Raw genomic sequence first — 24,466 nt, 5'->3', positions numbered from 1 at the left:
GTGTCTGAGCCACATGAGTAACTTCTTTATGGAGGTGGTCCGGCCACATCCTCGGTATTTCAGCAGAACACGCTTTGTTGTTTATTGTGATAGGGATAGGCTGAGAATTTTCTAAATCTTCATGTTCTGATTCCCTTTCGCTTAACGTTCTTCTTCAAGTTATTTCTCTCCTGTTACAGTTTACAGTAGGCTTCAAGGAGAAACCACGCCTCACCTTTAACACTTTGTTTAGAAATCACCTCACCGAGGGCGCCTGGGTGGCTCAGTGGGTTGGGCCTCTGCCTTCCGCTCGGGTCATGATCTTGGGGTCCTGGGATCGAGTTCCGCATTGGGCTCTCTGCTTGTCGGGGAGCCGGCTTCCTCCTCTCTCTCTCTGCCTGCCTCTCTGCCTACTTGTGATCTGTCTGCCAAATAAATAAATAAAACCTTTAAGAAAAAAAAAGAAATCACCTCACCAAAATATCCAAGTTCATTGCTTTTAAGCTCTACTTCCTACAAAGCACTAAAACAGAATTCAGCCTGTTTCTTTGCCACCTGATAACCAGGATCTCCATCCTCTGCTTTCCAGTAACGTGTTCTTCATTTCCATTTGGGGCCTCACCAAAACCTCCTTTCCCTACATATTTCTACCAACATTCTATTCATGATGATGATCTCTCTCTCTCTTTTTTTTCTTTTATTTTTTTTTTTAGATTTTATTTATTTATTTGACAGACAGACAGGCAGGCAGAGAGAGGCGGGGGTGGGGGAAAGCAGGTTCCCTGCTGAGCAGAAAGCCCCATGCGGAGCTCCATCCTAGGACCCTGAGACCATGACCTGAGCTAAAGGCAGAGGCTTTAACTCACGGGCCACCCAGATGCCCTATGGTGGTATCTTTTCTCCAAGACCACAGAAGCTTTCTCTCTATTCCCTTTTTTTCTGAGCATTCACCAGAATTGCCTTTATCATCCGTGTTTCTACTGACGGTCTCTTCAAGGCAGTTTAGGCTTCATCTGACATGTACCTCAGAGCTCTTCCGGCTACTACCAGTTCTGACATCCTGTCAGAATTTTTAGGTATTTGTTACGTCAACACCCTCTTTCCCAGTTCTTTGTAGAAAAAAGGCAGGGAAGATTGGAAAACCATGATGTAAGAATATTTCCTGGAGCGCTTAAGAAAATCTTTGCATTGGGGCGCCTGGGTGCTCAGTGGGTTAAAGCCTCTGCCTTTAGCTCAGGTCATGATCTCAGGGTCCTGGGATCAAGCCCCACATCGGGCTCTGCTCGGCGGGGAGCCTGCTTCCCCCTCTCTCTCTGCCTCTCTGCCTACTTGTGATCTCTCTCTGTCAAATAAATAAATAAAATCTTTAAAAAAAAATAAGAAAGAAAGAATATCTTTGCATTTTGGGGTGTTTGGGTGGTACAGTCGGTTAAGTGTCTGACTCTTGGTTTTGGCTCAGGTCGTGATCTCAGGGTCATGAGATTGAGTCCCACGTCATCGGGCTCCGTGCTCTGCTCAATCTACTTGGGTTTCTCTCCTTCTTCCTCTGCTCCTCCCCTCCATGCTTGCTCTCCCTTTCCCTCTTTCTCTCAAATAAATAAAACCTAAAAAAAAAAATAATAAGTAAAAAAAATCTTTATATTTCACCAATTAATGGCCTTCAGCTCAGTTTCCCCAGCTGCTCTCTGAGAGGACAGTGTGGACTTCACTTGCAGAAGTGTTGTGAGGAGAGGGCTCCGAGAGCTACTCTCTGCTTAGTAAATGCTGTTAGAGCTGTGGCTTGCCCAGGCTCCGCTGAGGTGACGCCGCAACGCCCCTGCCTCCGCCTCGGCCGCCCGCTCCACCACAGGCGCCGCGTGTCCTTGCTAGCATGTGTGTCCGCACATCAGGAGCTCTGCTTCCTGTTACTGGAAATACGGTTTCAAAGTAGCGAGAAAATTAAGTCACCTTTGGGATTTCACACTGATTGTGCTTTAAAGAAACTTATTTTTCCCTCCAATTTCTACCTTCAGGCGAAATCAGCTCCTGCACCAGGAGAGAGTGAAGCCGGAGCGGCCGCCAAGACCACCGACGTGGAGGGCAGACTGTCGGCGCTGTTACAGGAGACGAAGGAGTTAAAGGTTGCGCTGTGGTGAAACTTGGATTTGTTGCATATCCCATACAGTGAACTCAGGAAATGTGATCTTATTTGATGTCTCAGATCGTTAGCTTTATGAGGCAAATTTGTAGGGTGTAATTTTATCTCACAACGTGTGCATTGCTATTTGGATGAGTGAAGATAGCATGAGTGAAGGTTTTTAAATGCCGTTTCAGAGAACGATACCACATACATGAAGTAAGAGTGGGTATGAATGTACTTTGAAAGTAGAAATCATTGAAAGTTAAGTTTGGTTTTTTTTAAGATTTTGTTTATGAGACAGAGATCACAAGTAGGCAGAGAGGCAGACAGAGAGAGAGGATGAAGCAGGCTCCCCGCTGAGCAGAGAGCCCGACGTGGGGCTCGATCCCAGGACCCTGGGATCATGACCTGAGCTAAAGGCAGAGGCTTTAACCCACTGAGCCATCCAGGCGCCCGAAAAGTTAAGTTTTCTTGTCAATCTTTAATCACAGTAAGAAATAAAGAATACAGGAGCACCTGAGGGGTGCAGTTGGTTAAGCCTCCGACTCTTGGTTTCGCCTCGGGTCATGAATTCAGGGTCGTGAGATCCAGCCCTGCATCGGGCTCCACGCTCAGTGCAGAATCTGCTGGAGATCCTCTCCCTCTGCCTCTGCTTCCCCGTTCATGTTCTCTCTCTCTCTCTCTCTCTCTTTCTCTCAGATAAAGAAATAAATCTAAAAAAATTTTTAAAAAGAAGTAAAGAGTATAGCTTTGGCTAAAACACAGGCCACACGTAGGCTTTCCATTAGGCTGAGACACAGGCACGAAAGAGCCTGCCAGCCTGTGTGACAGAGAAATCGGAATAAGTAACATGAAGAGAAGAGTGAGGTGAAAGTAATAAAACTAAAAGGCATGAATACAGCCCTGTGATGATGTCTTTTGGAGGGTGGTCAAATTATTTTATCTTTATGCTGTGGGTTTTATTTGCAGCTGTGTTTCTTTCCCATTTGATCGTATGCATGAAGTTGGGTTAAAAAAAAAATGTTTTTATCCTGAGTTCGAATTCTGATGCCCATCAGGCTTCGCCTGTAAAATGTCTTTTGTCTTTATTTTGTTACTCTGGTTATCTGAAATGGTTTTATCTCTTAGGCTTTTTTGAAAAATAGCTACTTAAAACTATTTTTTGGATGTTAAACTCTGTTTTTCACAATAACCATCTTTGATATACAGCCTAACATAAATTCTCATGTTACTGGATGAGGGTGTGTGTATCTGTGTGTTCTATCCCCAAAACCTCCACACACCCCCAAATCCTCAGATTGTCACAGAAAGAATGAACCTAAAAATAAAAGAGAGAGATAGAGGGGCGCCTGGGTGGCTCAGTGGGTTAAAGCCTCTGCCTTCGGCTCAGGTCATGATCTCAGGGTCCTGGGATCGAGCCCCGCATCGGGCTCTCTGCTCAGCAAGGAGCCTGCTTCCTCCTCTCTCTCTGCCTGTCTCTCTGCCTACCTGTGATCTCTGTCTGTCAAAAAATAAATAAATCTTAAAGAGAGAGAATTGAACCCGATTGTTAAAAACCCTGTGAGAGTGAGGACTAATCTTAGATGGGTTGATCTTTCTTTTCCCAGAATGAAATTAAAGCTCTCTCTGAGGAACGGAGCGCCATCAAAGAGCAGCTGGACGCCTCGAACAGCACCATTGCCATTTTACAAAACGAAAAAAACAAGCTCGAGATGGACGTTACAGATTCCAAAAAAGAACAGGACGATCTGTTGGTGCTGTTGGCTGATCAGGACCAGAAAATATTTTCATTAAAGAATAAACTCAAGGAGCTTGGTCATCCGGTAAGACCAAAGTGTTCCCAGAAATGACCGAGGGTTTATTTTCCAGACTTGTACTGTAGCATGGCAGTGTTGTGCCTCCACATCCGTGTCGCAGGTGTCACCGTGTCGGTCCGTGAATGCAGGATCATCTGCTCTTCTCCTGTAATGGTCAGTGAGTCGACTTAGGACACACAGGCACCGCTTCCAGCATCTATTAACTGTTCTCTTTTGGGCTTTGAGCCTACAGGTGAACTGATTGGCTCCTGTGGTCACAAGACTCTCATCATCCACATGTGCCATTCTCTTTTGTCATGTTTGATCCACATTTGTGTGTAGAGAGGTATGGCCATCTGTCAGCAAGTCAGCCTGTCCATCTGGTGTCATGATGGCAGAGGGGGGCGCCTGGGTGGCTCAGTCGGTCAAGTGTCAGCCTTTGGTTTGGGTCATGATCTCCCAGGTCCTGGGATCAAGCCCTGAGTCGGGCTCTCTGCTCAGTGAGGAGTCTGCTTCTCCCTCTCACTCACCCTCTGTGTTCTCCCTTTCTCTCTCTCTCTCTCAATAAATACATAAATAAATAAAATCTTTTAAAAGAAATGGCAGAGAGCCTTGAGCAGTAAATCAAGGAAATCAGATGGCTTGTAATCGACAATTACTGGAAGGAATAAAGAATTTATCAAAGACTGTGTGTCAGTATGTGTTGAATGCGAAGTGATCAGATGTTAATAGTGATAAGTGTGCATATTCCCTTTAGGTAGAAGAAGAGGATGAACTTGAATCCGGAGACCAGGATGATGAGGAAGATGAAGATGAAGACGATGGCAAGGACCAGGGGCCGATGTAGCCTCCAGACCTCTAGGAATGATAGAGCTTGTATTGTAACTTTGAAGATGGAGTCTTAAGACAGTGCTTTGGTTTGCCTCCGCAGAAAATAAAGATTTAGAAACCCAAGTTGAAAACACTCCCTAGTAAGACTATTGATGTACTTTTCTTAAATGATGCCACCCATGTTGGAAACCCCAAAACTGACTTCTTGCAGAACACACATCCTTTATTGAAATTCATCTGAATTGTCCCAAAAGATAATTTGCAAAGAACTTCAGACACTAAAAACGCACCATTTTGGAGCATGTGGTGGCAGTGCTGTTTATCTTAGTTTACTGGTTGTTCACATAAGTTCTGTATTTGTCTATTATTTTCACTTTTCAGAGTATGTGACTTTAAATACTAACACATTTGATTTAACATGTATTGGAATCACTGTTTCTAAATTCAGTATTGGGCTTCTTAGCTAATGATTTCCCTTTAAAGAAGTGGATTTACTCAAAGGCAAGAGAGCACAGACCGGGGTGTATCATCAGTCCTTGAGCCGGTGTGACTCCCGAGACGGGCAGGCGAGGCCAGGGTAGAACGAGTGCCTTGACACTGATCTGGCTGCATGTGTGCGTCCGGGAAGTGGCCGAATACCGGCACACAGAGATGAGGAGGGGCTTTCCGGAAACTTCGGCAACAGTGTATTGGCATGTGGTTGGCTTTGGTTTTATTTTAAGCTAAACTTTAAAACATTACAAATGAACAGCTCACACAGTTCAGGTTTAGTTTTGTTATTTGATTATCATGAAACATATTATGGACCTAGTTTTAAAAAGACCCGAACTATGATTTATATAATTTATTGACATTTTTGCTGAATAGGCTTAAGTCAGATAATAGATTTTTAAAAAGCAAATGAAGCAATGTGTCAAAATTTAATGTTTCATAATAAAAATAGATACTATGTTCACTTAATCCCTGGTCATGGTTCCCTTTTTTAGATTTTGAGGAAAGTATTTTATTCTTACTAAAAGCTGAGGCAAGTGGAAGTGGTAAGAGGAATTCTCTTGCTGAAAGTACGTAATTATAACTGACTGCTAAAAGCAGTCTTATCGTTCAGAACTCATAAGGATTCCATAAGACGGGAGGGTCTAATTTGGAACAGAAACAGAAGAGGTTGGAGAAGGGCTCAGGTGTTTCTAAATTGAGCCTTGGAGCTCTTAGCAATGATTTCCATTTAAAGAAGGAGGTTTTCTTAAACGCAAGACAGCAAGAGTTGGAGGATAATGTGTAGCGCCTGCCTCCTGACCTCAGGAAGAGTTTGGTCCGCTCAAGGGCACAGACTTCTGAAAGAGAAGTAGCTTCACGTGTCCCGAAAGGGCAGGTGGCTGTGTGTCACCGAGCACCCAGGAGGGCTCCGGCCCACTTCTGCCCCCTGTCCCCGAGAACCTCATGGCTATTACTGGACCAGCTCAGACTCTGTAAAAGTCTTCCTGAACTTGACACCACATAATGAACAAATGGCTAATGACTCTATTTCAGGCTGCTATTACAAGGATAAAGAAAAATAGGTCAGAAGTATGAATCAGACTTCTGTAGATGACTTTAAAAAGGGGTGGGGGTGGTTGGCTCAGTGGGTTAAGCGTCTGCCTTCAGCTCAGGTCATGATCTCAGGGTCCTGGGACTGAGTGCCGAGTCGGGCTCCCTGCTCGGTGGGGAGTCTGCTTCTCTCTCTCTGCCTTCCCGGCAGCTTGTGCTCGTTTGCTCTCTCACTGTCTCAAATAAATAAAATCTTAGAAAAAAAAAAAAGACTTCTATAGATGATGAAATAACAAAGATCTTCAGGAAAAAACATCTGCAAAATCAGTGTAGTTTGCCAAAGCTGTCTTCTAGGCAGCTCTGGAGCAGAGCAGACACATGGAGGCCTTGTGGCTACACCGCGTAGGCCGGAGCCCAAAAGGATAGCCCCTGAACTGTAGCCATAGGCTTCTGCTTGGATTGCTTCTGGAACCTCCTCAAGTGGCTGCCTCCGGTACCTCGGCCCCACCTGCCCCATCCTGTGAGCTCCCATAGGAAGCGTCCCCAAGCGCGCAGGCCAGTGGAAGAGACTGCTGGTGTCTGCTGTTGCATGTCCGCAGCCCGCTGGGGAAGACTCTGTGTGCCCCACTGCTCCCCAGCTTCGCCTCCGCGCAGAACTGACGACCACCCCAGGCACTTGTTACGATGCTTGCACACCTCCTGCCTTTTCACATCAGCCCCGCACAAAAGGCAGCTGCCGCGCTCAGAGAGCTGCGGGGCTGGGGCATTTGTGACAAAGCACGACACGTCTGTCCTTACGATTTGAATTTTATTCAAGTATGGTTTATACCTCTAGCCCCTCTGCACGAAAAGAAGAATCACCCAAAGTTACTATAAAAGTAGTCACAGCTCGCATTCGAAAGCATTCAGTTACTAGGCTGGTCGACTGTTCAAGTATCAAACCCTTAAGTTCAGAGTTTTATTGCGACCAGGTAAGGGCCTCCTAGTGCTCCTCAACACCTTCACTGTTAGAGCAAAACTCATTCATGAGTATTGAGTGGCTACCGCTGGGGCCCTGGGGATAGAGCAGAGAGTAAGAGCATGTCCCTTTCCCATTTAACTTACTTGCTAGAAGAGTAGTAAATGGTAGTACCTTCTGGAAAGGAGCACGCTGTTTATTCTGAGTTTGATGGGAAGCCAGGGGAGTGATCAGGTCTGATTTCTGGTTCACAGATGACTCTCTGCTCTGTGGCAAACGCCTATGGGGAGGAGGCAGATGTAGTTCAGGCAGTGCAGTGGGGTGGAGTGTCTCGTGGTAGGACTGGGCATAGGTTTTCCAGTTAGAGGAACTCAACTGCGTGTGTCCCACGGGAGTAGGGGGGTAGGAAGACAGAAGTCAAGAGTAACTCGGGGGAAAGTGGTGTCTCGTGGTGAGCTCAAGAAAACTGGGAGAGCCAGTTTGGGGTGGTGGTCCACAGCTGTGTTCTTAGGCTTGCTGAATCTGAGACTCAAGCAGATACATTTATGCAAGTAGACATGTTTGATAGGCAGGTGGGTAGAAGGTGGGAGTTCATTAGGACTGGAAAAAGACATAGATGGTATTTAAGTCTATCCAGCAAGATAAGTTCTTGTGAGGAATGAGTGGGGAGAGAAGGCGGCCAGGAGCTAAGCCTCTGAGCGACTCGGTCTTCAGTGTTGAGGAGGGAGTCTTTTTTTAAAATTTTATTTATTTTAAAGATTTTATTTATTTATTTGACAGAGAAAGATCACAAGTAGGCAGAGAGGCAGGCAGAGAGAGAGAGAGGGAAGCAGGCTCCCTGCTGAGCAAAGAGCCCAATGCAGGACTCGATCCCAGGACCCTGAGATCATGACCTGAGCAGAAGGCCGAGGCTCAACCCACTGAGCCACCCAGGTGCCCCTATTTATTTATTAATTTATTTAAGTAGGCTCCACATCCAGCTTAGAGGCCAACACAGGGTTTGAATTCAAAACTCTGAGATCAAGCCATGAGCTGAAATCAAGAGTCAGATGTTTAAGCAACCGAGCCACCCAGGTATACCTCTGGTAAGGAAGGAATTTTAAGTAATGTTAAGTGCACAATGAAACAATCCTATCCCAGAGCAAATTTGAGCTTTAGAATTAGGGGAACAACTGAGAAAGCTCTGAGCTTTAAACTGATTTCCTAGTGTGTTTTTTGGAAAATGAAAATTTATTTCAGAACTGCTTTAATGAAACATTCTATTGATGCAGACTTGTTCTTTACCAGTGAACCTAATTAAACCTGTTTTTTAAGAACGCTGCCCTGTTAATCAAGCAGAACTTAAGTATCTGAAGAATATATTTGTTTAATTAAATTATATCATTTGAAAGGGTTTTTAAAATTTTTATTAAAGATTTTATTTCTTTATTTGACAGACAGGGATCACAAGTAGGCAGAGAGGCAGGCAGAGAGAGAGGGGGAAGCAGGCTCCCTGCCGAGCAGAGAGCCCGATGTGGGACTCGATCCCAGGACCCTGAGATCATGACCTGAGCCAAAGGCAGAGGCTTTAGCCCACTGAGCCACCCAGGCACCCCTTGAAAGGGTTTTTTTAAAATGCAAGTTATTAAATTGCCCCATTAGTGGATTAGTGACTTGCTTCCCTATCAGAAACTCTGACAAGTTATTTTTAAATTTTTCCATCTACAACTCAAAAACTTTAGGATTTTCTGCAATCTTTCAAAATGAAAATTAACCAGAGGGGAAACATTAAGATGTGACACATACCCATCTTAAGATGTGGTTTCCCTTCCTACAAATTAACTAATTTTGTCTAGACGTAGGTTTTTTCCATATCCACCGTAAGCAATGGTGACTAGTTGTTTTAGTCTGAAATGCTTTACACACTGCCCTTGCTGCAATTATGTATTACTTTTGACTTCGCTCATTATAACACGTGAGACAATTTTGTGATTACATTTTCCACCTATGAGAATGTAAACACATGAATTTCTAATATCTCGTTTGCAACTCATTTTCCAGTTCTGGCTTTGAATTCTAGACCTATTTAAATAAATTTATTATTAGAACACACATACCTACACACAAAAGTTTATTATTCTCTAAGTCTAGAGGAATATCTGTAGCGGCAAAGCGTGCCATTTCACAGCTCTTTGCTTAAAAAAGTGCTTTCACATCTCTGGGGCATTTCATGTGCCTAACGCCCCAGAAAACAGCTTGTTGCCTCATCACAGGCCTGTAGACAGATGTGAGTTAGCGGCCGTGGTGACCATGGGATGGACATTCGGATTCTTTTTTACCCTTGTGTTCTTTTTTTTTTTTTTTAAGATTTTATTTGTTTATTTGACAGAGATCACAAGTAGGCAGAGAGACAGGCAGATGGGGGTGGTGGGGAGCTGACTCCCCGCTGAGCAGAGAGCCCGATGCGGGGCTCGATCCCTGGACCCTGGGATCATGACCCAAGCCGAAGGCAGAGGCCTAACCCACTGAGCCTGCCAGGGCGCCCCTATCCTTCTTTTCTTAACCCAAAATGTGCTTGCATAAGTAAAGCCTTTAAAACAAAAAAACGTAGGGGCACCCGGGTGGCTCAGTTTAAGCCATTCAACGTCTGTCTTCAGCTCAGGCCGTGATGGATAGAGCCCGACATCGGGCTCTCTGCTCAGTGCGGAGCCTGCTTCTCCCTCTGCCCACCCCCTCGCTTGTACTCTCTCTCCCTCTTTCTAATAAATAAAATGACAGCAACAACAACAAAGTAGACCACTGTTTTGCAGCAAAGAAAACAGGTTTAAGGGTAGGATGAGCTGAATGAAAGCTAAAGTATTACATGGGTTTCTGTACCACATTACAACCTACCCACAAATTTAGTGACTTAAAAACCGCACACATTATCTCATAGTCTTTGGGCCGGGAGTCTGCACACAGCTTAACCAGGCCCTCCGCTCCGCATCGCAAGGCTGCAATGACAGGTCCGCCGGGCCGTGTTCCCGTCGGCAGGCTTACTGGGGAGAACAGGCTTCCAGAGCTCATTCACATTGATGGTGGAGTCGATGTCTTCAGAGCTGTAGAGCTGACGGCCTCAGTTTGTTGCTGGGTGCTTGGCTGGAGTCTTGCGCTCAGCAACTGGTGTTGCCCCTGCTTCCTTGCCTCCCGGGGTCCTTCAGTTCGCTCGCTCGCTTCATCAGACCGGCAGGGGCCCCCTGTAGCCCCGGTCAGGTGTCTAGGCTGAGGCATAATATAATCGAGGGACCTGGGTGGCTCCGGTAAGCGTCTGCCTTAGCTCAGGTCACGATCCCAGGGTCCTCGGGTCAAGCCCTGCATCAGACTCTGCTCAGGGGGGAGCCTGCTTCTCCCTCTCCCACTCCTACTCGGCTCGCTTGCTCTCTCTCAAAACAAAAGAAGCAAAAAGTAATATAATCACAGAGTCACCTCCATGATCTTGCTATACTTTTTTGGTTAAAAGCGAGTTAGGTCCCGCCTGCCTGTAGGAGGGAATTACACAAAGGCAGGAAGGGGAGGTGAAGCTCTTGGAATACCACGTGCTTCTGCCTTCTTGAACCTTAGTTTTTAATGTGTCAGAAATTCTCAAAATAAGCTGGGAGGGGGGATGGTGCAGTTGGAAGGGGGTAGTAAATTCAATAGCAAATGTTTGTGTTAAACCCTACCTTATTTAATTAATTCCAGGCTGGGTGCTTTGCAAATGGACGGTGACATAGGTCAGAGTAACTGTCACACTGGTCACGAGTAGACACAACAGTGTGAAACTTCCCACCCACGGCTTGGACGTTTGTGTCAGAAACGCGGATCTTCAGGCCGATTCTCTCCCCTCCGCTTCGCATCCCCTTCATTGTCTCTGGAGTTACAAGGGCTCCTCAAACCCAGCGTATCCCACACCAAACCCATGTTCTCCCTCCCCTCAATCTGCTGCTCCTGATGCCGGTCCCCGCCGATCGGCCTCGTCCTCTTCCCCGATTGTACAAAGGAAGTTTCAGGCTCCTCCTTGGAACCTACCTCTCAAGTTTGGTTTTAAAACCGAAAACGGGGGCGCCTGGGTGGCTCAGTGGGTTGAGCCGCTGCCTTCGGCTCTGGTCATGATCTCGGGGTCCTGGGATCGAGTCCCGCATCGGGCTCTCTGCTCAGCAGGGAGCCTGCTTCCCTCTCTCTCTCTGCCTACTTGTGACCTCTCTCTGTCAAATAAATAAAAAATCTAAAAAAAAAAAACAAACAAAAACCGAAAACGTCCTCATCTCTGCATTGTCTTCCATTTTGCCATTATTCAGTCCTTGGCTCTTCTCAAGGGCTTGTTCCCTTCCAGTTAATCTCAGTCCAGTCACGTTCGACGGTTACTGCAACGTGCCGCTGTTTCAGTGCTGGCTTCCTCACTCGGAAGCACTTTCTCCCAGTCGAGTAATCTTGAGTCATGGTCGCTACCCGTGTTCAATGGGAAAAAATGTATGGAGTTTATGGAGTTAAAATAGTTAAGGTAATGGGTTACGAAGTCACGGAAGATTCAGAAAAGGGAGACTGGAAGATTCGGGGACAACAGACATGGAGAACTCCTGAGATGTGTCGACACAATGGCCCCAGGGAAATGGGCCAAGCCGGACCAGGGTGTGCGGTCGGGTTAGAAAATCCCAAGGCTGTGTAGGGCGGGAATGATGAACCAGAGAGCAGGAGGCTTTCAGCGGCTGGAATTATGTCCCCGAGTGACAAAGTCCAAAGCGCACGTGCAGGGTGTGACCTCGCAGTGGAGTGTGGACAGCGAACCCCAGGAACAAGGCGGGGGACAGGGAGGGGGCAGGAAGAGAAATTGTTTGGAGCGTGGTGCAGGAATGTGCAGAAGTTCTCTTCCGCTTGCCGCTGTTTGCTCCGGGAGAAAGCACGAAACCAGCTGGAAGGAGGAGCTGTGGAAGAGGTTTGAGGAAAGCGGAGAAAACGGGCAAAGAGAGGTTTGACGGTAGAGCTCGGGAAATGGAAAGGCCCAGGACAATGGAGTTCTGAGCATCAACTTCAGACACAAAAATGCCCGGACGAATGAGACTTCATGTTCTTTTGTGTCTCCTAAGAGGCCAGAAACCTTTCCTTGGAAGCCGCCTGCCAATGTCCTGGCAAGGTTAACATCAGGCCTGGGTCTCAGGATAGATGGAAGCCTGCCGGGGAGGGTGACCCCGGATCTGCCGTCTCACCTCACTATTTCCTTGGCAGTGACCACGTTAACCTGGAGAGGAATCATCTGAGAGCCAGCTCCCTGCCTGGCCGGCTTTGAAATCCCGATCTGCAGAACCTGCCCGGGCGAGCTGCACGTTGGCGGCGGTAACACCAGTGAGAAAACGGTCCCACGAACCCGGGGCACCTTGAACTTAGCAGCTGTGCATGACCCGGGGGGTGATGGGGGCGAGAAGCGCAATACGTGGACAGTCCCTGAGCCTCCTGATGGCGTAAAGATGCCGTCCAGTTACTATTCCTGTTTGTATCCCTCTGCAAAGTTAAAAAATGAAGTGTTAGAATAAAGTCTATTGTATCTTATGAGTTTGATTGACAATCCACACCTGTGACAGTGGCTGACGGGCGGCAGAATGGCAGTTGAAGCAGGACTGGTTTTCAGATCCTTAATTCGATTTGTGTCTTCGGGTCTCTGGGCCAGGATTGGCTGGCAGACCCATTTGCTGGCAGAGCAGTTAGCATCAAAGGAAAAAGGCCACAGAGATTGCCTCAGCTAATGGCAGTTCAGCGTGGGGTGCGGGGCGTGACTGGGCAGCCCTCGCAGAGTACGCAGCTTTGTGCGCGCGGGAAAGATGTGGACAGAGTTAAAGTACCGTTAAGGAGGAAAGCGGGGGGCGCCTGGGGGCTCAGTCAGGGAAGCATCTGCCTTTGGCTCAGGTCATGATCCTGGGCTTCCAGGACCGAGCCCCTGCATCAGGCTCCCTGCTCGGCGGGGATTCTGCTTCTCCCTCTCCCTTCACCTTGCTTTTGCTTGCACGCTCCCGCTCCCAAATAATAAATAAAATCTTTTTTTAGAAAGATAAAGTAGAACCTTCTCAGGCACCTGGGTGGCTTGCTTGGTTAAGCAACTGCCTTTGGCTCAGGTCTTGGTCCCAGAGTCCCTGGATTGAGTCCAGAGTTGGGCTCCCAGCTCCATGGGGAGTCTGCTTCTCCCTCTGACCTTCTCCACTCACTGTCCCTCTCTCAGATATAACCAAGCACTAAACCCCACCTCTCAGTTTTCTAATATAATCTTCATACATCTATGAAATTCAAATTTTATGGTTTTAAATAGACTTTGAACTATTTAAAAATACTTGGAATGCTAAGTCCTGTCTTATTAAATAATTTTCATTTAACATATTTTTTTGGGAGGGCCAACCATGCATAGAGCCCTGTAAAATTACCAGTGTCTGACGATTAATGAAAAACTCATTACATCAGTGTCTTCTTAAACAACTTCTTTTTATCCATTGGTTCTTTCTTTCTTTCTTTTATTTTATTTTTTTAAAGATTTTATTTATTTGACAGACAGAGACCACAAGTAGGCAGAGAGGCAGGCAGAGAGAGAGGGGGAAGCAGGCTCCCCGCTGAGCAGAGAGCCTGAGGTGGGGCTCGATCCCAGGACCCTGGAATCATGACCTGAGCTGAAGGCAGAGGCTTTAACCCACTGAACCACCCAGGCGCCCCCCATTGGTTTTTTTTTTTTCCAATGTATTTATTTTCAGAAAATCATTATTCATTATTTTTTCACCACACCCAGTGCTCCATGCAAGCCGTGCCCTCTATAATACCCACCACCTGGTACCCCAACCTCCCCCCTTCCCCCCCCCCCCCCGCCATTGGTTCTTTCTTAACAAGCATTTGCTCACCTGCAAACTGAGCTCGTTAGAAACATCGTGTTCCCCTGCTGGTGAGAACTAATGTTAGGTCGTTCTCCCACTTACCCTATGCATTTAATAGAGATGAACAAATGCTCTGATACTTGTTGTAGAAAGGGCAGCCCTAAGGTCAAACCCTTGCTCCTACACTTTTTAATTTCAATGTGTTTTAAGCATCCCTGGCTACCATAACAAAATTACATAGATTAAACGGCTTAAGCAATAGAATTGAATTTCTCATTTCTGGAAATGGAGAAATCTAAGATCAAGGCACGGGAGGGGTAGGTTTCCTTCCGAGGCCTCTTCTTGGCTTGTAGGAAGGGGCCATCTTGCCATGAGCTCATAATGACCTCTTCTGCACATGGAAGGAGAGAACGAGAAGGTCTGGTGTCTCTTCTTTTAAGACTCATCCCTTCATCAGGTCCGCTGTCGTGACGGGCCCCAACCCTAGTTAGATCTGACTTTGAGTCGGAAGCTAGACTCTGCCATTTTCCAGCCGTATGGCGGCGGGCACGGTATTTATCCTCTCTGTGCCTCCATTTCCTCCCATGTAAAATGGGAATAATAGTATCTACGCCACAGAGCTGTGGATTAAGCTGGTTCAGGCAGGTAACAGGTAACGTGTCGACAACAGTGTGTGGCACATACTATGCACTATGTAACTGTTAACTTGTTGCTTCTGCTGTTACTGCTATTAAAAGAAACTTGGCTTGAAGTCAAAGACATGTGAAGTGCTCAGTCATATTGGAAAGAAAGATTGATTTAAAATATCCACTCATTCTATTAGTCACTTTGAGCAAGTTACTTAATTTTGCAGCACTGACTATTTCTTCATCTGTAAAATTGGAGTAACACTTCTTTCTAGAGCGACCGTGGTTAAAAGCACAGACTGCAGGGCTGGTTGGCTGCTCAGTCAGTAGAGATGCAGCTCTTGATCCTGGTGTCAGGAGTTCAAGTCCCATGTTGGGCTTAGAGGTTGCTTTAAAAATTTTTATAAAGCATAGACTCTGCAGCTGGACCGCTTGGGATCAGATTCCAACTACACCACATTCTAGCTGTGTGACTTGATGCCAAGTACTTAACCCCCCCCCCCCGTGCCTCGGCTTCATTATCTAATAAGCAGGTAATAATCCTACCTCATGTTCGTAAGAATGTTGCAGGAATTACATGATTACCAGTTAATATGAGAGAAGGGGTTGGAACAGTGCTTGCAACTTAGTACATACACGTTTAATAACTGGATGGCACATGGAGGAAGTGTTAGCAAGTCGTAACTAACACTCTTCTCTCCCAGGCTCCTGAGCACTGGCTACACATGCCGATCCCGTACGTGCCTGAGGTAGGCATGAACGTGCGTTACAGAAGGTGCTAGTCACATGGGAAGACTCGGGCGCCTGCAGTGTAGATGTCTACGGCTGTGTAATTAAGCTTAACCAGGCTTAGCATCATCCAGGATTAGCACGTCCCGTGAACATTTTCTTTTAGAATTTTGTCTACTTCAGAGCAACCCCCTTAGCTGCCTCCTTTAGGTGGGGATGGGCCCCAGCTATGCTTATAGCTTGTGCATTGTAGAAGCAAAAGCTGAGGGGCGCCTGGGTGGCTCAGTCGGTTGGGCGTCCAGCTTCTGGTCTCAGCTCAGGTCTTGATCTCGGGGTCCTGAGTTCAGGCCGTGCATTGGGCTCCATGCTGGTCAGGAGCTCACTTAAAAAGGAGGAGGAGAGGGAGAAGGCGGGTGAGGGGGAATGGGAGAGGGAGGGCGCGGTGGGAGGCGGGGGAGAGGAAGAAGCAGCCAGCAGGGCAAAAGCTGACACTTGGGCCTGCTTCCAAGATGACTGAGCACTTTCCGCATCACATTCAGGACAAGCAAAGCTTTGCTCCCTGAGATAAACCAAAAAGACTAGAGTCACCCTAACTCATTCTGACCTCTGAAATAACACAGCCTTGAATATTTCTGGTAAACCCGGACTCCCTAACCAAAATAACTTTATCCCTGTTTAAGCTGTGCTGATATCTAAAAACACAGTGACCTTTGGGAGAATTCTAATCATGTGGGAAAGTTGCTGTTTTCTCACCACGAGCAGACTGATACAATTGTCATAACCTCGGCAATCTGAGTTTCTTTTCCTTTAAATACTTGTGTGGGGTTTGTTTGTTTTGGTTTTAATTTGGGAAGCCTGTTCCCTTACATTCTTTGTAAGTAAATTTTATCTGTCCTTTTCTAAATGTTTCTGTCTGGGCTTTCGTTGACTGGACTCAAGGTTGTACCCCTGACCCAAGACGGGCCAAATTCTCCACTCCAGAAGTTGTCTGTGTGTTCTGTTTTGGCTTCCTACAGCAGGAAGATGTGAACCGAAGGGATGAGGGGAAGTGGCCTTCCCCAGGCAGGGGACCGGGGGTTGGACAAGTTCATCTGTAGAGCAGAGTGAGGCGGAGGTCAGGTGAGGTGGGAATGGGACGGGGCTTGGAGGACGCCGTACCACCCGACAGCCTCCCGCCTCCAGCCCAGGATGCCATTTTATTCACCTCACAACACAGTCGCTGTCCACAAATACTTGTTTCTGTCCCTATGACTGCAAGAACGAGTGCAAGCACCTTGAGGATAAGAAACTTGTCCTCCTCATCCCTGGGCCCCAGTGCCTCGACGGATGCCTGGCATGGAGCGGGTACTCCGTAAACCCTGACTCTATAAATGCGTCCCGTTCACTTGTTCACAATCAGATCGGCAATCGGAGAACTTGTGTGCCATCATTTCAAAGATCTTGCTGTTTTGTCTTATTGCTCATTCAGTTGGCCAAATAATAATTCTCTGTGATTAATTTTAAAGCCTGAGACTTTTAAAATCATAAGAGTCTACACTGCATGGAGTGAGTTGCATTATAGCAACACTTCGGGAAGGCAAAGCTTCACGGACCATCACTTAGCAGGATCTGGGGTGATTTCTCCCAGCGATCCTGGTGTTACGAGGATCGCCTTCAAGAAAGGGAGAGGGGGCAGTCGTCTCCTGTTCCGGCTCCCTGTGAGATCCTAGGACCTAAAATTGCTGGCGTCTGTGTGTGACTTACATGGAACATTAATTATGAATTAATTGAGGAGGTTTCGTTGAAATTACCCTTTTCTTCTAAAATGCTCAAAGAAATGTCTTTTATAAGTAGCTTATATTAATTTGGGCATTTTCTGCAATTTATAGTCATGAACAAAAATTTTTCTTAATAGCCACCAAAGGTTTGTTCATGATGAATCCGTTTGGTCATAATGAGTGTTTTTCTCGGGTTGGGTATTTAATCTTTGTTAATAAGGAGCTCATTTCCTGTCCTAGCTAAGGAGTAACATGGTTACTCCTTATGGTTCATTGATGTTTGCTGCCCATCGACTTTGTTGGCCTTCCTGAACCACATTTTTCTATAATGCCATTCAATTAGCCCAAGTACTCCTTAAATTTTTAAAGTTAAAGTATTGATGATGTTCATCTGTTTCAGACTTTCCTTCTTTTTGCATTTTTAAGTTTTCTCTCCTGTGTGTGTGTGTGTGTGTGTGTGTGTGTTAGACATAGGGAAGGAACTGGTGTTTTTTTAGAGAAGTCATTTTCAAATGATGTGGCAGTCTCTTTGACAAAGTTTTATAAGCCTATCTTGCTATATTTAGCTTTATAGAGGATTTATTTATAATGATGAACAGCAATTTTGGCTTATGTTCTCCATTGTATTTATGTTTATTTGGGCAAAGAAACATTTCTTTTAAGTCCTCTGATGAATAGTCTGCTGAGTTATGCCCTCCATACTTTTTCTTCTTTCTTTCTGGTTTTCCTCTGCTTTATATTATCTGACAATGCCTACAATCGTCTGATAATTTTATGTTTTCTTTTTTGCGTCTTCAATAAAAAGGGCAACTTTTGTTCAAATTCATTTTTTAAGAAATATTTTATTTATTTATTTGACACATAGAGAGAGAGAGCACAAGTTGGGGGAGCAACAGGCAGAGAGAGAAGCAGGCTTCCCGCCAAGCAGGGAGCCTAATGTGGGACTCGATCCCAGGACCCTGGGATCATGACCAGAGCCAAAGGCAGCTGCTTAACAACTAAGCCACCCATGTGACCCCAAATTAGTTTTTTTTTAAGTTGGCTCCATGCCCAACATGGGGCTTAACTCACAACCCCGAGATCAAGAGTCGCAAGCTGCACCAATGGAGCCAGCCCGGAGTTCTCTGTTCAGATTGCTTTGAAAGCATTCTTAGAGGTGATTGCAGGACCTTGGATGAAAATGGACCCATAGTCAGTCACTGTTTTTGAAAGTTTTACTATGGCCCATGACACAGCAACTAAGTTCTTGTGCAACTAATCTGACTCTATCATTCTTTACATTTTAAAAAATCGGGAAAGTTTTGGGCTTTATTCTCTATTTTCTATCCTTCCTACTCGGTATAATTGAAATTTCCCAAACCGATTAAAGAAATTGTAGGAGAAGAGTACGTCTATATGAATAAACATTTGCACTTGTTGTCAAAAGGGTATTAGACTAGAGATGACCTTGGAAGATGGTTCTCACAGATGCCGGCACCCTGGATTCTGTCCCTGTTAGTAAGGAATTACAGACCAGACGGCTGATCTATCCAGCACTGGTCACTGCATCAACTTCCCCAAAGCTCTATCGACTAAAATCTAAATGACGGCAATTTTTCTAAAGGCTTGAAATGCAGATGATTTCTGTTGGGCACAAGCACAGAAACTGAGCCTACCGTTAATGGCCTGCCCATCCAATTGTCCTTAATGGAGTTAAATAGTCATTAAGCTCTTTTCCACGTCCTTGGAATTAGATACAATTCTTTGCAATCTGTAGAGCGGTGGCTATGGGTTCTGAGCTCCCTGCAACCATGAGTTTGCCTTGAAGCAGCTGAGTATTTTCTTCAGTGGCAGAGAAGAGGACTCATGGGTTGCCTATGACCACATGAAATTTTTGCTCTTTTTATTTTTTTGGCAATGTTTGTTGGCCTTTTTGATGACTTGCCTTAGCCAGAATTGGCGAGTCGGCTTCACTCTTGGACAGCTAGTACTGAGCTGAGATCATGACACCACATTTCGCTCAGTGGGACGTAATATTCTCTTCAATTAGTCATGTCTACCATGGAAAAAGAACAGATATTTTATTTTTAAAATTGAAAAAAATTTTTTAGTTCCTGAGCACCTGGGTGGCTCTGTTGGTTAAGCAACTGCCTTTGGCTCAGGTCATGATCCTAGAGTCTCAGGATCTAGTCCCACATAGGGACTCGCCAGGGGGTCTGCTCCCCCCCCCCGACTTCTCCCCTCTCATGCTCTCTCTCTCTCTCATTCTATCTCTCAGATAAATAAATAAAATCTTGAAAAAAATTTTTAGTTCCTGTAGAATTAATATATCATGCTATATTAGTCTCAAGTGCTCAATATCATGATTCAAAAATTCTCTGCATTACCTAGTACTCATCATAATACGTGCACTCTTTTTCTTTTTCTTTCTTTCTTTCTTTTTTTTTTTTAATATGCTCTTAATTCCCCATCCCCCATCCCCCACCCACCTCCCCTCTGGTGACCATCAGTCTGTTCTCTGTAGTTTGCCTCTTTTTTTTTTCCTTTTCTTCATTTGTTTTGTTTCTTAAATTCCACATATGCGTGAAATCATATGATCTTTGTCTTTGATTTTTTTCACTTAGCATTATAGTCTCTGGATCCATCTGTGTTGTTGCAAATAGCAAGATTTCATTCTTTTTTTTTTTAAGATTTTATTTATTTATTTGACAGATAGAGATCACAAGTAGGCAGAGCAGCAGGCAGAGAGAGAGGGAGAAGCAGGCTCCCTGCTGACCAGAGAGCCCAATGCCGGTCCAGTCCCAGGACCCTGGGATCATGACCTGAGCCGAAGGCAGCCGCTTAACCAACTGAGCCACCCAGGCGCCCCAAGATTTCATTCTTTTTCATGGTTGAATAATATTCCATTATAGATATTCATTTATATATATAAATATATGTTTATATATTAATTTATATATAAAAGAATATGATAAATATATATCATATTCTTTATCCATTCATCTATCAATGGACACTTGGGCTGCTTCCGTAATTTGGCTGCTGTAAATAATGCTGCAATAAACATAGGGGTGCATATGTCCTTTAGAATTAGTGTTTTCATATTCTTTGAGTAAACACTAGTACTGGAATTTCCGGGTCATATGGCAGTTCTGTTTTTAATTTTTTGAGAAACCGCCATACTGTTTTCCTCAGTGGTTGCCCAGTTTGCATTCCCACCAACCTGCACGAGTGACCCTTTTTCTCTACATCTTTGCCAATATTTGTTATTCTTGTGGGTTTTATTTTAGCTCTTCTGCCAGATGTGAGGTGATATCTCATTGTGGTTTTGATTTGCAAGAATAGATATTTTTGATGGGCTGCGCATCTGCCACAGGTAAGCCCAGTAAATCTTCAAGCAAGCTTTGAAAACCACTAAGTTACCTTTAATATGTCCAGTAAGAAAGCTTTCCCTCTACTCTTTTAGGTTTAATGAAGGGGGGGGCTGCGAACTTAACTGACAAAAGACAGATTAATAGAAAAAGAATACAAATTTATTCATTTCTTTTATATGCACAGAAGTTCAAAGAAAGTGAAACTATGTGAAGTGTAAACCTGGTGATTCACAGACCTGTACCCCTGGGGCTAATAATACATTATATGTTAATTTAAAAATTTTTTTAAAATATTTTTTTTAAAAAGTGAAACTAAAAAGAAGGGCTCATCCTGGGGGTAGATCTGGGGTTCACAAGACAAGAAAGTGTGGGGAAGTAGGAAGTATATGGGAGAGCCAATAGAGGATAGGGTTATTTTAGTAAAATTTCTTTATGCAAACTCACGTCAGTGTTGACTCTCCATTCTCGTCTCAGTGCCCGAGGCTAAGAGTGCCCTTCGCTTCCCAGTAGAGGTGGGGGAGGGCACCCTTACAAAGGGAGATGGAGCCCTGCTTTCAGGCAGATAAGGAGAAGGTAGGAATCTGCTCCTTCTGAAGGTGTTAATTCTCAATTGCCTTCAGCTCAAAATTATCCTTATGTCAAAGTGGCATATTTCGGGGAGACGTATACTAATCCCCTTCATATGCTAACCCATATTTCAGGGTAGAAGTTTCCAGTGTAAGAAAGAAGTGAAAATCACATGTTTCCCCAGCTCCTTTCCCTATGATTTTGAAAATGTTTTCTCTTGTCACATCTCCCTTGAAAGTCAGCAAGTCTATAACGCAAGAGAGTAAACTTCTATTTCTAAATTTCATGTCTCGCTACAAGAGCTTTTGTGATGTCTGAGACTCTGAAGGACAGAGATTATTAAATCTCTCAGGTTGCTCTGGTTTTGCCCAGCTGGATGTTTTTCTTCCTTTTCTCCTATTTTCTTCATCCCGTGCTATCACGCGCTTTGGTGATGACAGCCCTGTCTGTTCGAATACTTCCTTTTCCTTTCTTCTCGACTCTTTATTCGTGAACACACTTCCCCACATCAAGGACAATGCAGAAAAGTTTCAGAGGTACCATACAATTGTAATCACCATAAAAATAATCTTTTATTTTACAAATTTTCTCAATGTTTCTGTGTCATGTCTGGGAATAGAAGATACTACACAGACGTCAGAGAACTGGATGAGACTCACCCTGGTACGGCAAGATTCCCTTGTGGCTGCCTCTTTGTACCTTCTGATTTCATCTTCCTGCCTACTGGTGTGCGGGAGCTGGTTAATCTTTTAGGGATTTTGTGAGCTGGCGTCCAAACATGGGCCTCATGAAAATTCAAATATACAAACATACCATTAAATAAACTAAATTAAGAACAAAGGTGACAAGTACTCTAAGCTCACCAGTTCCTAATTGCTTGCTACGTCGGTCCTTATCTACGCTCCCGAGGCCACCTGGGCCCATCATATCTCTCCGCGTGGAGGACACTTTGCTACGGCGTCGCTGCTGCACACCCCTCACAACTCTGCTAGTGATGCCACCGCAAAAACTACACATCAGCTCGCCAACCGCCCCGGAAGCTAAATTGCTAACTGTTTGCCAGGACGCCACCGTCGAAGCCCACAAAATGTCGCTCATATGAAACTTTCATGACCAAATGCTCATGTTTGCATCGTTCCTCTTCTTCCAAGGTCAAGATTGACAACCAAGTCCATAGAAAGTTCTTATCAAGTCGCCTGCTTGGTCCCTTCAACCCCGTCTAAACAAGGTGGTCTTAGCTTGAAGGTTAGATGGGCTCGTTTGTCAAGTGCGTTAGCCTCCCCCCGACCCAGGCCAGCTCTCAGTTGCTGGTTTCATTGGCTGCGCACAAGACGCCACGAGAAGTCTGAGTGCATCTGTGTCAGCTGCGCCACAGTCAAACCGAGTGTTGTGGCAGCTTGTCCCTAACGGTGGTGGCCGGGGGCTGGGGGCCAGCGGGGCGGCTGCGGTTTCAGGCTCTCCGGATCGCTCTGCCCCATTACCATCCCTCCCCACTTACTCTCTGAAGCCATCTCGTCAGTGCAGCTGTTTCCACTTGAAAGAGAATCTGATTGAACCGTGCAGAAAACTGGCGTATTTTTAAATATTTCCTGCTAAACCAGTCCCTTTCCGACCCTTTTCCTTTAAGATTTTTCCAATTTAGAATTATTCCGTTTGTTACCATCTGGGCTACTCCCTTTCACTCCGGAGGCCACAGCTCCAGAACCAGAAACCAATGATGTCAGGATTATTTTAATAGTCTGAAGAGCACTGTAAGCATTAAAAGTGTAAATGACCGACTTCAGAATCTTTCCAGACTTGGTAGAAACAATTTGAGCATGGGCGATTTTAATTCCCAGGGCAGGAAGAAAAATGGAAAAAAAACAAAAACAAAAACAAAACAGGGCACCAGATAGCAAATTCCTGTGGCTTCCCAATTTTGCCTGAAATTGGCTTTTTCTGTTATTTTCCCTTTTTAAAAGATTTTATTTGAGAAGGGGGGTGTGTGGGGGGTGGAGGGAGAGAGAATCCCAGGCGGACTCCGCAGCGGGCAGAGCCAACCTCAGGCTTGACCCCACAACCCTGAGATCACCCCGGAGCCGAAATCAAGGGTCCGGCGCTTGACCCACTCGGCCACCCAGGCGCCCCCGAAACGGACATTTTCATAAAAATCCCAGACAGTTCAGCAATGATTTAAGAGCCGCACTGGTTTATTTTTAGGGAACAGTGAGAGAAACTGCTCAGAGCCGCAGAGCTCAGGCGACATGACCTTCCCGGGGCTGCGAAAACTCTTTCCCGAGGCGTTTCCTTCCTAGAGGGGCTGGTGACCGCGACCGCGACCGCTGCTCCCCGCGCCCAGACCGCGGCACAGACGGGCCGGGCCTCCCCCGAGCAGGGGCGCCGCCGTCCGCTCACGCGTCCCCTCTGGGCTCCGGGGAGGCGGGGGAGCCGGTGCTGCGCGGGGCTCCGTCCGTGGGGGGACCCGGAGGACGCAGCGCTCCGGGCGTCGGGGGACGCCTGGCCGCCACGGTGACGGGGTCCCCCGGGTGCCTGGGTACAGAGGCCCCTGGCTGTCTGTCGGGGAGCCCGGCCTGGGCGGGCGGTGCGGGGTCAGGGCCTCCCCGAGCTGGGCTCCCCGTCCAGGGCGGAGCGGGAGCGGCCGGGTCGCGTCTAGGCTCGCGGGGCGCGGGCGGCAGCTGGACACAGGCCACCGCGCCGGCCGTGTTCGCGTCGCCAGCCTTCTCCGGATTCCCCTTCCCGTGTTGGAGTGGCTGCGGACGGAAGGACAGAGGCCAAGTCACAGGTGGCCCCGTGTCCAGACGCAGAGCCGTGGCCTGAAAGATGGGGGGGGGAGGCACAGGGGACCCCGGCGGGAGGTGGAACGAAGGGGGCCCTGAGGCTGGGGTGACGCATCCAGGCACTGGTTCGGCTTCTGCCTGATTCACCTGCGTTTTGATGCCATCTGTCCTCTCAGATACAAACTGAGAGCTCGGGGCCCCAGGTCTGGGGAAGGGTCGGACTCAGCGCACCAGGCCCTGACCAAGGCGTGGAACCCCGCACTGTCCTGCTTGGAACCCGGCACTGTCCGGGTCGCCGCCTCCACCCCCCGCGTGATTTCCCCGCCAGCGATTTGACTCAACGGGTAGGACGGGCTAGACGGTTTCTACCCTTTCATTGTACTGTTTTCCTTTACGGTCAGTGCGACACGCCGCTAGGACATTTCCTTTTCCTTTTTTTTTTTTTTTTTTAGAGAGAGAGAGTGCGCTCTCACGAGTGGGGGTGGGGGGCTGGGGGAGGGGGGAAGGGGGAGAGAGAGAGAGAATGAATCCCACCAGGCTCCACGCCCAGCAGGGAGCCGATCCAAGGCTCCATCCCAGGACCCTGGGGCCATGACTCCGCTGAGCCG

At 46.5% G+C, this 24,466-nt stretch overlaps 1 protein-coding gene across 2 annotated transcripts in view; it reads left to right on the top strand.

Moving 5' to 3' along the window:
* USO1 (USO1 vesicle transport factor) overlaps positions 1-4,858 on the top strand; it is a 90,285-nt gene extending 85,427 nt beyond the window's left edge. For both annotated transcript variants that reach the window (XM_044226176.1, XM_044226177.1), the window contains 3 exons: positions 1,992-2,099; positions 3,706-3,921; positions 4,652-4,858. In XM_044226176.1, coding sequence (XP_044082111.1) covers positions 1,992-2,099; positions 3,706-3,921; positions 4,652-4,741 — 414 coding nt within the window. In that variant the 3' untranslated portion in view covers positions 4,742-4,858. The remainder of the gene's footprint in view (positions 1-1,991; positions 2,100-3,705; positions 3,922-4,651) is intronic.
* Positions 4,859-24,466: the final 19,608 nt, after the last annotated feature.

The sequence above is a fragment of the Neovison vison genome, chromosome 11 (genome assembly GCF_020171115.1).
Source record: "Neovison vison isolate M4711 chromosome 11, ASM_NN_V1, whole genome shotgun sequence".
Lineage (NCBI taxonomy): Eukaryota > Metazoa > Chordata > Mammalia > Carnivora > Mustelidae > Neogale > Neogale vison.
The sequence above is the reverse complement of the archived record's forward strand: the minus strand, read 5'-3'. Positions and strand labels throughout refer to the sequence as shown.